At 46.5% G+C, this 13,678-nt stretch overlaps 1 protein-coding gene across 1 annotated transcript in view; it reads right to left on the bottom strand.

Moving 5' to 3' along the window:
• Positions 1 to 973: 973 nt before the first annotated feature.
• The window catches only part of T265_12729 (hypothetical protein), a gene marked incomplete at both ends in the record, with an annotated part of 15,147 nt that continues 2,442 nt past the window's right edge, over positions 974 to 13,678 (bottom strand). The window contains 2 exons of the mRNA XM_009165169.1: positions 974 to 1,391; positions 1,435 to 1,627. Coding sequence (XP_009163433.1) covers positions 975 to 1,391; positions 1,435 to 1,627 — 610 coding nt within the window. The remainder of the gene's footprint in view (positions 1,392 to 1,434; positions 1,628 to 13,678) is intronic.

Genomic DNA, 13,678 nt, shown 5'->3' with positions numbered 1-13,678 from the left:
AAAACTCAATTAGTTCGCAAATGAAGGCAATCAACTAATTCACCGAGTGTAACACCTGGAGGGTCTGTATGTAAGATGCTGACACAGGCAGAAGAGCAAAGTGGGATACGGAGGAATGCAGTCTTTCAGTATGATTCATGTATTTAAAATGTTTTGTTTCAGCTGCAATACCTTTTTGTTGCATAGTTGTCACACCACCTGAAGGAACCGCGAGGGCTAAGATACTACAAGTCTCCCCAGCCCAGACTGGGCATAGGTTTGGCTCGAACCACGGACTTCCCGGTCAGTAAGCTCGCGCCTTAACCCCTGATCTGTCTCGAGTTCCGTATTACTGCAGTGACAAAAACTGTCACAACGATCAGCTGCTGACTGACCGTGATCCTCACAAATTATTTAACCATGCGAAATTGCAAGTCTTAGACCTTGTTGAACTGCAGAACCCATCCGGGAAAGGAATTAAATATAACCGGAATGAAATGCGTTTGTCCTCTCCGGTTTAAGGATAACGAGCCCACGAGAAGTAATCTCTTCTGTGAGAGACATTACTATTGGAAATGAGTCTGAAGGGCACAAAAGTAGTCCCTTCCGAGACAACTGTACTTCTATCCCGGACGGGAACGCGCAGTGTCCGATTTGGACCCGAATCATGTCTTAAATACCTTGTGTCAAGAATGACTTTTGCTGCCGACTGACATCAGTACCACAAAACCATATCTGCTCACACGGGGAAGACTTGGAACTTCATGCATTTCAACAAGGGGTGGCGAGGTTATGCGCTACTTTGACCACAAGAGACGATTCTGGATGTGAGCAAAACACTATACTGTAAGACAGTACTTCATCCATTAACTGTTACTTGAAACACGTATAAATGCGAAGTATGAATAAAATACTGAGTACCGGAAAGATAAGACTAAAAGGCACATATGTACATCGTACTTAAGGCAAATATACACAGGAAAACGGATAAGTCAAAGAATTTTTGAAAGGATTTGATAATCCACAGGTGGATTATCTTTGAACTGTGACGGATCCGACTCGTCTGTCTTGAACCCGAGTGTGTGGAAAAATTTCAAAGCTCGCTTGTTATCTTTGAATACAGTCAAAAGGAGCCGTTCCATGCGGTGTGCCCGAGCCACCATTGACAACACATCCATTAAGTACCGACCGATTGATAATCCGCGGAACTCCTCGCGCAGCTGGATGTCGTAGCAATATAGAACTGCGTACTGACTTTCACGTTCAAACCGAAAGCTAACAAATCCGGCCATCTGTTTAGGTGAATCCTGTGCGACGCCAATGCGACACAGAAGTAACCACGCCTTTGGTGAGAAGGTTTCGGCGCGCTTTTTATCTTCATCCCATCCCCAGCTGGACTGTTCATAAAGGAGCTGAATTTTCATCATATGAGCATACAGTAGAATGCTAACTAACCTGCATATTTTTCTGGAGTATAGAAAAGAGATCGTTGAGAAGCTCCTCCGGAAGGAACTGCGGCCTCGAACACTGCAAATCTAGCGTAAAATTTGAGGGGGTTGTGGATGGTGCACCGGACAAATTGAGCGCATTGGCCAGCGGATCACTGACAACATTGGCCGAATCGACTAGCTCCTTTGCCTTTGCTTTCCTGAATGCCAGGAGGCCGCCTTTTTCAGATTTGCGGACCATTGTAAGGTTGGCTAAATTGGAAGGAGCAGATGTGTGTGATCATGGTTGTCACCAAACAAATGGTGTACGAAACAGCTCGGTTGACCGAGCTAGAGTTGGCCAGCAGAAACAAGGAGAATTTAAAGTAGGGGTCGATAAAAGATCTACGTTTGCATGAAAACTCTATACGAAAAGTGCCGACTAGTAACCCTCATGTTTCACTCGAAAGAAATAAAACAGCATACATTGTTGAGTGAGCCGACGAGCCAACAGTTGTTTCGTTCGGTGGTCACAAAGGGGGCGTTTGAAAATAATACAGACACACGTAACTAAGTATCTGTGGTGGAACACGTGCGGTAAAATCACCCACCGATCGACACATTCAATAGAAAATATATCGCCATCAGGACGTGTCTACTAGGCGAGTACAAGGTTTCATAAAAGATTGTGTAAACCGCATTGCTTAACATGATTCGTTCGATCAAGTAGATAGATTTCCAAGTCAACCAACTACTGGTTTGTAGCTGAACGCCCAATTAGCACAAACCCTGTGAGATGCGTGCAGCAATGAGGTAGGTATGTGTGAAATGGCAACGCGCGGTCCGGATAATCGAAAAGCTGGGTGAAATGTTCAGATTTTTAATATACGGAGGAGTTGCAGTGGGACATACCCCGATTAATTAATCTACATGCGAATTCAAGTATGTCACACAGAAATCCAAAGCATTCGTGAGTCGTAACGGTGTTCCAGTCTGCTATGTTAGTTTCAGTTATTCTGCTCCATATGTCAACACCTCATGTTCCCATTATTTGGTCTGTTCCCCTTCAAACCGTGCAACCACAACTCATAATTGGAGTAAAGTTATCGGGATAGAGAATTCGACATCCTAGTTTTGATGGTTCTAGGTGCTCCAGTTGGCATTTGCGAAGATGTTTCCTAGTTAAAACCGCCAGAGAGTTAGCTAAATTGACAATGATGATAAAGAGTATGCCACTTTGATAAATAATAAATTTACATAATGATCACTGGCATATCGCGTCACGATCTAATCTAAAATGGGTCAAGCACCCTTTCGTTTCTATATCATACACAACCCTTCAAGTTCTACACCCATTCTTTCGACTAGTAGACAAAGACGCGGCCCAAATTATATTCACCTCGTATTACTGTTGCACATCCTCGCTGATCTGATCCCAAGTGGAAGCGTATTGCAAGAGGGCCCAGTGGTTCCAGATGCAAACTTTTTACAACTTGCTGGCTTCAGGTTAGTTTACACGCTCTATTCAGTATAGTCAGAAGTTTTATCTTTTCATCAGTCACTATGCTAACAAACAACTCAGTAGTATCCAGACCTTCGACTGCTCTCTGTTGTGGTATATTCCGTCAAACTTCAGGTTTCGCCACTCTGAATTGCGCATAGAAAACAAATCCCTTCTCGCAGACGGGCACGTAAGACAAACGGCCCAGCCAACGCTGCTTGCAGTACAGAATGCATTTCTTTAGAGAAGCCCGTTCTGTTTCATCTAAGAACCATTTCTTGATCGCCTCACTCCTAATTTTCTGAATCCAGCAGCAGTTCTGAGAATCCGGCGGTCAATGTTTCAGATTCTCTGGCCACAGTAACCAAGTACCGCATCCATACAACAATACAGGCCGCACTGTAGTCTGATACACGAGTTTTTCAATTACAAGGGAGCAACTGGGAATAATTCTGGCTTTAACCTGCATGTGTTTACTTCGTCTATCGCACTACCGTCAGAGCAAATTCAACTCTGTGTATCGTTCCACAACTTCTAGTGTCACTCCCTAATTCTTAGGGGCATGTGCAAAGACTGTGTGCGCCCCGTAACATAAATTTGTACTTCGTGAGCGCGAAGCATATGCCTAAGAACAGGATGACCTTGGTCGTCTCTTCTAGTAATACCTGTTTCTTGCTCTTTTCTTCAAAAGTGAAAACAATCTCGTCTGCATATTCCAGTTCACTAACGTTCTCGCTCAGGTGAAACTGAATATCGGGGTTCTTCAGACCTTCCAGCTTTCGCTCATTACTTCAGCAAGGATCGACAATAAACAATGGAGAAGTGGACATCCTTGTCGGACACCACTATTTGTGGGGAAACTTGTGAAGGCCTCCGTGTATAACTTCACGCGCTCACGAGTATGTGAACACAAATCGTGTGGCTAAGGCGTGATGTAAATAACTGACCGGTCAACAGAATCGAACGCACTCTTGAAGCCAAGAAACCTCAGGAGTGTGGGGGACCTATACGCATGCCGTTGATTTAACGCTTGATGATTCCACGCGCAACCGAAACACAAAGTAAAAATAAGCGACGAAAAGAATAGTCGTTATCATGATCACGGAGAGCACTAAATCAGTGGTTCAGCACTGATGATTCGCCGCAGTATAAACACGATTTATTTGAAAACCTTAGTGTGAAGAAAAGATTGTGGGAGACCTATAGGCATGCCGTTGATTTAACGCTTGATAATTCCACGCGCAACCGAAACACAACGTAAAAATAAGCGATGAAAAGAATAGTCGTCATCATGATCACGGAGAGCACTAAATCAGTAGTTCAGCACTGACGATTCGCCGCAGTATAAACAAGATTTATTTGAAAACCTTAGTTTGAAGAAAAGAATAACGGTGGACAGGGAACGCACTTAGTGCGAGCTTACTATGACCACGTCCAGACACTCACTCAGTGTTAGGCAGGAATCCACGCGGATCCCACTATACCGCACGTCTTTAGGTCATATCTTGCAGCGTCTCAAGCCAGACGCAGTGGGGCTCACACGGCCCCCATCCTGGAAGCACCGACAGAAGCCAGACGTTTCGTAATCTGTTTCATACCCCTGTCAACTTAAGGGCTGGCCACTTCTCTGTTTCCGCCGCTCTGAATTGGTCACGGAAAACAGCATTTTTTCGGCAAACGATGGTTCGGCATACGCCACTAATGGTCTGACTAATGCAGCTTCTGGTGTTGGACACATTCTTCAATGAGAGTTCTCGTTGCGCAACCAAAGGCTCGCTTCCCAATTGCCTCGTTACGTACTTTTCGACACCAACCCACAGGAGCCATGGTCCTCAGACAATGATTATCGAACATCTGAAGATATCTCGGTTCTCCGCTCGAAAAGCCCAAGTCTCAGCCATACAACAAAATAGTCCGCACTGTAGCCTAGTACACACACCTTGAGATTCATGGGTATACCGCTTTGACGCCATAGCTGTCTCGAATTAGCAAAAGCGTCCGAGCCATGCAGATTCGTGATTGACCTCATCTGTCACACTACAATCAGAACTAATGCAATTTCCAGGGTACATAAGCTCCACATCTCTGAGTGCCTCTCCTTGGATTGTAAATGGCATGTTCAGTGACTGCATGTCCACGAGCATGACCTTGCAAATTGTGGATGCAAAGTGCATATCAAAGGACTTTGGTAAGTTCATCCAACAACGCCTGCGCCTTCTCCTCCTCTTTGAAAACGAGAATGATATAGTCCACATACTCCATATCAACAAGGTTTTCGTCAAAGGCTATTTAACACGGGCCTTGAAGACCCAGCTTTCGTCTCTTTTTCTTACCTACCACGAAATTACATAGGAATGGAGAGTGAGCATCCCTGACGGACACCGCTTTGTGTACGGAAGCTTCTGGAGAGCTCTTCGTATGCTCTTGCACGTCCGGAAGTCTGAGAATTCCGGGGCGTTCCTCGATGGGCAATTGTGTCAATGAGAACAGACCGGTCACCTGAGACGAACGCACTTTGGTAATCCAAGAATACCAAAATTATGGGTCGTTTGTACATGTGGCGTTGTCCTAGCACCTGACGGAGTGTGAAGGTTTGGTCAGCGCAACCCCTACCAGGCCGAAATACCCCTTGCTGCTCTCGAGTCAGTGTTTCACGAGGCACCAAAAGACGACGAATCACCGGTAACGCCAACATTCTCGTTACATCCGAGGTTACGATAATCCATCTATGATCACCACAATCATTATGGGCTCCTTTTCGAACGTAGGCATTAGTATCGACTCTGCCCAGTTGTCTGGGACAGTCTTCTTTTCCCAAATGCACACAATCGCCGATTGAGGGTTTCACCCCCATCTTTTAACCATGCATGATAGGTCATCCGGATCATAAGCTAGGTGGCGCTTGAGAAAATACAGGCCATCATAAACCCCCTAGGCCGTAGGGGGCTCCACATTCACTGTCCAAGGTTGTACGCTCACTTTCACTTGACGTCTGATAATTCGTCACGTGCGGGACCGGTTCGGATATTTCTCCGAGACTTAAGCAGTGCCCCGTTCGGTCTGATATTCAGTGCTTGAGTGAGCCTTGTACCAGCAATGTGCAATGAACTATGGCAATCTCGTCCCAGTATGAGTTCACATCTGATGGTGGAATATTTGAAAAACTCTAGAAGACGATTCTGGTAAATTCGTCTAACATCCGGATATGCAAATCTCTCAGTTACCAAGCGATTACTCCGCACCTTACGCAGACCTGAAGAACAAAGGGAGAAGCGACTGTAGACAAACGACTTCCAAAATAACCGGCAGTCAGTTATTGATCTGTGCCATCGGTAACTCATGGCAATGTGATCCATTTGACTTCGTGGCCGGCACGCCTTTGGAAGACACCATGTGGCTAGACTTCGGCTAGTTCGGAAAACAGTACTGCATAAAAACAGCCTGCGGTCTGCACACAACTGAAGCAATCGTTCACCATTGTCCGTACGTACAGGATCCAATCGATGTCGACCACCTAATTTATTCTTGGATAGTCCTGGATACGCTGAGCCTGCACACTTCTTCACTCAGAACTCCGGCAACCACGACGGTATTTGAGCTCTTGGCTCGCCAAAACAGGGCGTTCAAGGCGTCATAAAACTTGAATCTGAAGGTGCCAGAGCTACAGTAAATTGGGGGGGGGTAAGCAGACAGGACAAACAGACATCCATCAACTTCTTGTGAAACTTTCACAGACTTCGCCAGATGGACCGCGCAGAGGCGAATATCAACGGTTATCTAATCAAGCAAGGATTCTTCCGCTGGACACCAAACCTTGCACACCCTGTCGCAGCAGCCTCTGGATCGTCAGAGGTGTTCAACCGGAAGCGAGTGGCGGCTAGCTCAACTACTGTGCTTGCATCTTGGATGCTGGTTCCTGAGACAGCGCACATCGATGCCAGGCAAGTCCAATGTGAAAGCAAGAGCAGCTTGATGACATGCCTGAATGTGGACATTGAAAGCGGCCAGATAGAGTAAGCGTCGAGGTTTGAAGGTTGACCTTAGAATTCCTGAGGATGTCGGCGCCAGATGGCGCGCACATGTTGCTTGCAAAACTGATGCAGGGCGAACGGAGTCATCAGTCCTAAGTGCTGGGCCTAAAAGGTGAGTTAGTAATGATCGGAATAGATGGGGGAAGGAATGTGAAAGAGAAAGAAGGGAGGTGTCACCAGTAGCCTGTTTTCGCTTACCCACCCTGCTGTATACAGCAAGGCAACCCAGTTGATGGCCTCGTGCAACGGCTGATGGGCATGAATCTACTTGTATATGTACAACTCATGATTGTACGTNCCCCTTGCTGCTCTCGAGTCAGTGTTTCACGAGGCACCAAAAGACGACGAATCACCGGTAACGCCAACATTCTCGTTACATCCGAGGTTACGATAATCCATCTATGATCACCACAATCATTATGGGCTCCTTTTCGAACGTAGGCATTAGTATCGACTCTGCCCAGTTGTCTGGGACAGTCTTCTTTTCCGAAATGCACACAATCGCCGATTGAGGGTTTCACCCCCATCTTTTAACCATGCATGATAGGTCATCCGGATCATAAGCTAGGTGGCGCTTGAGAAAATACAGGCCATCATAAACCCCCTAGGCCGTAGGGGGCTCCACATTCACTGTCCAAGGTTGTAAGCTCACTTTCACTTGACGTCTGATAATTCGTCACGTGGAGCTATGTTCACGACTGGCTGGGATATTTCTCCGAGATTTAAGCAGTGCCACCGTTCAGTGTGATATCCAGTGTTTGAGTGCGTCTGGTGGTGCCGTGCCGCACGCAAAACTCCCAGCAATGTGCAATGAACTATGGCAATCTCGTCCCAGTATGAGTTCACATCTGATGGTGGAATATTTGAAAAACTCTAGAAGACGATTCTGGTAAATTCGTCTAACATCCGGATATGCAAATCTCTCAGTTACCAAGCGATTACTCCGCACCTTACGCAGACCTGAAGAACAAAGGGAGAAGCGACTGTAGACAAACGACTTCCAAAATAACCGGCAGTCAGTTATTGATCTGTGCCATCGGTAACTCATGGCAATGTGATCCATTTGACTTCGTGGCCGGCACGCCTTTGGAAGACACCATGTGGCTAGACTTCGGCTAGTTCGGAAAACAGTACTGCATAAAAACAGCCTGCGGTCTGCACACAACTGAAGCAATCGTTCACCATTGTCCGTACGTACAGGATCCAATCGATGTCGACCACCTAATTTATTCTTGGATGCGCTGAGCCTGCCCACTTCTTCACTCAGAACTCCGGCAACCACAACGGTAGTTGAGCTCTTGGCTCGCCAAAAGAGGGCGTTCAAGGCGTCATAAAACTTGAATCTGATGGTGCCAGAGCTACAGTAAATTGGGGGGGGGGGGTAAGCAGACAGGACAAACAGACATCCATCAACTTCTTGTGAAACTTTCACAGACTTCGCCAGATGGACCGCGCAGAGGCGAATATCAACGGTTATCTAATCAAGCAAGGATTCTTCCGCTGGACACCAAACCTTGCACACCCTGTCGCAGCAGCCTCTGGATCGTCAGAGGTGTTCAACCGGAAGCGAGTGGCGGCTAGCTCAACTACTGTGCTTGCATCTTGGATGCTGGTTCCTGAGACAGCGCACATCGATGCCAGGCAAGTCCAATGTGAAAGCAAGAGCAGCTTGATGACATGCCTGAATGTGGACATTGAAAGCGGCCAGATAGAGTAGGCGTCGAGGTTTGAAGGTTGACCTTAGAATTCCTGAGGATGTCGGCGCCAGATGGCGCGCACATGTTGCTTGCAAAACTGATGCAGGGCGAACGGAGTCATCAGTCCTAAGTGCTGGGCCTAAAAGGTGAGTTAGTAATGATCGGAATAGATGGGGGAAGGAATGTGAAAGAGAAAGAAGGGAGGTGTCACCAGTAGCCTGTTTTCGCTTAACCACCCTGCTGTATACAGCAAGGCAACCCGGTTGATGGCCTCATGCAACGGCTGATGGGCATGAGTCTATTTGTATATGTACAACTCATGATTGTACGTGGGCTGGGATATTGTCAGGGCGCCCACACCTAGACAGAAGGACGACTAGGGTCCTTAACCAAAACACATGGCTCAAAAGCCTGACCCCAAGGCAGTGGTGTTTGGCAGAAAATACGAGTACACTACCATTTTTATGGAACAAGTCGCCACAGATCTTCCGATTCCAAACTCGGAGGGCTAAGAGACTGTGTTCGTCGTACCTCCAAACATTAACCAACCTGATACGAAAGACCCTGGGAGTGTCGCACGGACACCTCCGAGTATAGCTCAATGGGTGCCCGGGGTACACAAACCGTCACACCAAGGTAAGGATCAGTCACTTCGTGACGAAAGGAATCTGGCTACAATGGCGGTCAAGTTAATTGCCGTGAGAGTACCATACTCGGTGAGAACACTTTTTGAAGTTGGGCAATACCATAGACTCATCCCAGTTGATTGGAGCGTTTCGCCCAGATAGGGTCAATCAATCTTTAAAACGAGCGGAAGGGAGTTCACCAGGACCTGCAGCTGGGTGACGCTTGAAAGAGAAAAGACATTTGCTTATTCCCGGAATCGTCGGGGGTTCCAAGTTTACTGTCCATAGCTCTGTTGCGTCGGGAATCCAGTTGAGTGACTGCAGGTGGCCAGCTGAGTTGTTATTGTTGGCAGTGTTCAACCCAATGATTAGGGATTTCTCATCTTTTGGAGATAACCGAGACGTTTTATCAGTGATTTTTTGGCTCACCGGAAGCCTTTTGGGCCTGCTGTGCGTATAAGCTGGAATAATTCATAAACATTCCCAGGATTCACCTCCACTATTTCCCCAGTCCTCTGAATCCACAAGGGTTCTCGATCCGCTCAGATGCTTTATTCAACTGGGAGGGCGAGATGGATCAAGTGGTTAGAGCGCGAATTTACTGACCAGAAGTTCCGACCTCTGTCTCTCGACTTCCCCTGTCTAGGCTTGGGCAACTTGGCAGTAGCTCAGCTTTCGTGCCTCCTTCGTGTGGCATGGCAGCTAGGCACCAAAATGGTGCTACATCTGAACGATAATAATTATTATTATTACTTCCAACTGAGCCTTGACAGCCCATGGAGTTGCGTTGTACTCTCGACCATAAGGAATACGTGTCTGAACACAGAGGATGTCGTGTTGCTGGGGTTCCACTGGCTATATCTTGCTTACTGCATCGTTCCACCACCAAAGCACTCAGCTTATTGCACGGCTTTAGACAAGACTTCCAGCAAGATGCGTCATTCGGAATAGACTTCAGTAAGTGGTTTTGGAAGGTGTTTCACACTAGGGTCCGAGAGCTTCTGGATGGCTAGGCGAGGTGTGCGCAGCTTGTGCACCTTGGAATAGCACAAAGAGAAGCAGCAACGGATGAGCGCGTGATAAAAATCCACATAAGTGCTACAGAAAGAGGGGATCAGTAATGGATCCACGATACCTATGACTAATGGCAAAGTTAGGGTTGCCTAGATGCCATGCCATAGGAAGGAAGAATAAGGGCTGTGATACTGTCAAGTCCATCAAGCCTTAGCAGGGGCAGTCGAGATGCTGAGGTTGGTGTCGAACCATGGAGCCTGTGCTCATTAAGTCCGCGCTTATCACAACTGACAGAAGTATCATACAACGGGATCCATTCAGGTAAGAGCCTCAGTTCGCTGGCTTAAAATAACCAGCAGAATCAGCCACAGTGGCTTTTTTTATCACCAGAGCACAACCAGAAGCGACGAGAAACCGGTGAAGCCAGCTCAGCAAACGTATTGAACTGCTGAATCCTCGCCTCAGTGAGACAATATACTGACGCACCAGCAAAGTGTACGTCCAAGAGTAGATTTCGACCAAGTTTACTTCAGAATGTGAACGTTAAAGTTTGCCAGATGAGCGCCGGGGTTGAAGAATGATTTTGACGTGTCTAGGGTCGTGGGGGGCCGAAATAGGAGCAGATCCTGAGGTTTAGTACGGTGGGTGTGTAATATGCACGCTATGGAAACACCAGGGGACAGTGATTCTTCGAAGCAGGTGTTCACGACAATTTCTGTGGATGGAAAACAGAAACAAAGCTCATGAGCCAAGGCCCAGTAAGCAAGGCTGTACATCACCAATACTTAAATATGAATCAATCAGAATGACAGACACCGTATACTACACGTGGCAGCCTAATTGCCCAAATTCGCAAACATACCGAGTAACTCAATCCAATGTTCCTAAAGCTTCAGTGGGTAAATAAATCCTGAGTTAATATTTCATACTGTGAAAGTCTAAACCTTAGGCAGTGTCCGGAGGTCGGTCGCTCATAATAACCGAACAGTACTTCCACTAAGCGTACGAGCTAAGGACCAAACGAAAAGGTCCTGATTGACTATGGTCCAAGCCAATCTGTATCGAGCATCTTCAGTTCTATGCTTTTCGCTCCCTCACGGGGATCCTAGCACGACCTTGGAGACCATTCTGTGGTTACCCTGTAAATACAGCGGTAATAATCTTCCTTTGTCTCTATGAAGGGCTGTATTAGGCTGCCATGCCTTTTGCTAAGTCATATTTGGCAGTGCAGGAACACAAGGACCAAAACCAAGTTGCACGACCGTATAGCAAGACCAAAAATAGAAGCAAAGTAAACAACCATCGGATGAAGGTTATTGCACACACCAACTACCAGGAATGAGAAAAACTGTTCTCTTATAAAGTCGTGCGCTCTAAGATTGAGGATCTCCCTACCGTGTCACCGCCGTGTGATAGATAGTTCAACGGTGGAAAAAACCTTTGGCCAAAATCAGTTCAAGCAGGCCACATGTCCACAGTAGGTCTCCCCTGAGGCGACGATACTCCGTTGGAAATAGGCAAAGCACCGCGATACGCGTTACATAATCAACGGATTTAAGTCATGCAGCCATTTCTGCAACAGGCTGTTGGGAACGCTCAGCGAGGGTCACGTCTTTCTTACGTCCTGATTAGACAACTTGGTTGGCATATCCAAGAAGCGGTCTGACATAGGCTCCATAGAGTGTCTTGAAGTCCATGAGAGTAATATGATACAAAGTTTAATAACTCATCCCTAGAATTGCGAAGGCCATTTGAGCCGACTTTTCATGGTCTGGTGAGAAGGAAAGGTCTGAAGATACCTAAATTTTTTGGCATCTCTCCCCGTAATATATTCTGGTCCACCCTCATCGTGCACGACAAAAGCGTTCACTGGGTTGCCTTCGAATGACATATGGGTGCATTTTCCATCATTCAAAAGGAGGTACCAATCCAACGACCTCTTGCTCGCAGCGTCTACATCCATTTGGAGGGCGCTGGCGTTGGAACTCCGGGACTTCAAGACGCCCGCTTCAGCAGATAAGAACTTGAAAGAATATCTGGAAGGGTTTTTGACGTGTATCAAACACAAAAGTGTTCCGAAAACAAGGCCTTGAGGAATTCCAACGGAAATCGGCACCGATAAAGAGTAAGTTGAGCCTATTTTTACTTTGAATGTTCTGCCTTAATCCAAAGAAGACTTTCCCAGCGAATCCCTTGAGATTCTGGAGCTGCGAAACGTGTAGATCTAGACTGAATACCTTTGAGAAGTCGAAATACATTGCATTCGTCATAAGTCTTTCGTCGTTGACTTGGGCCGGCTCTAAATACGAGCAGTTTAGGAGTAATCCGTATAAGGCTGTGGATCTAAATATGTCGATGGTGAGATGATTTAAGATAGCCCGCTTCAGAGTGCATTCCATCACCTAGCACAGTACGCTAGCGGATCAAGTAGGCCTGTTGCTGCCGGGTATTAGTCAGTCGCCAGTTTTGTGGACTGGTATGACAATCTCTTTCTTCCAAGCAGAGGGAAGTTTGCCCCTCTATATCGATTGATAAAAAACAAAAGGTAGAAATGCTTTTGCAGCGCGAGCGACGTTTCTCACAGGATCTTCGGATAGACCTCGTCTGGCCCCAATTCCCTGAATGGGTTCGCTTTGTGCAGTAGTTGACAAATGTTCGCCTCAATTAGGATCACTTTGGTTATTGGCAGTTCGTAGTTATGTCTTGACAAGATTGAATATATCGAGGTCCTCGCAGTAGGACACACGCAAATATAGTGTTCGCTCTAGGCTTTAGATAGCAGTTAGGTAACTTAATAATAACAATAAACAACATTTATTCTCAGCCAGTGGTTGGCATACCGTCAGGCCTACCCATAATGTTACAGTCAGAATTAGGGCATGAGGCTACGGGTTTGCGAGCACAGGGCTATGTGCCGAAAACGAACGGTGTCATTAACAGTGGGCGTTACCCGATATAGACTTTAGAATTGGAATATGACGGGCAATGCAAGAAGCATCCTGCTTCATACATGACAAGAAAACTCCAACTTGTGGAAAATGAGGAACCAGAACAACGGATCTGGTGAAGCAGTGATGTTGATTTATTCCAGCCAGTCACTTTGAAATGAAACCTAAATAGTCGCTGAGGCCTCGTGCCCTTGGACTGTTGGGTTTGTGTCACTGTCATCAACAGCGCAAATGAGGATGATGAAATTGAAGAATTAGCAATGCGGATAAATGGTAGCAAGAATGTCAGAAGCACGATTCACAGTGAAGCTCTGGAGACCAAATGGTGTCGCTATTGAAGTGGGATTAGGTGCAAAATTTCCGTGGAAGAGTGAACTAGTGAAAACAAGCAAGCCGGGATGCAACCTATACAAAAAATTATTGATCTTGTGGAGAGCACAGATTGAAAGTACACC

Source organism: Opisthorchis viverrini, assembly GCF_000715545.1.
Source record: "Opisthorchis viverrini unplaced genomic scaffold opera_v5_12, whole genome shotgun sequence".
Taxonomy (NCBI): domain Eukaryota; kingdom Metazoa; phylum Platyhelminthes; class Trematoda; order Opisthorchiida; family Opisthorchiidae; genus Opisthorchis; species Opisthorchis viverrini.
Note: the sequence above shows the minus strand (reverse complement) of the source record. Positions and strands in the feature narration are given on the sequence as shown.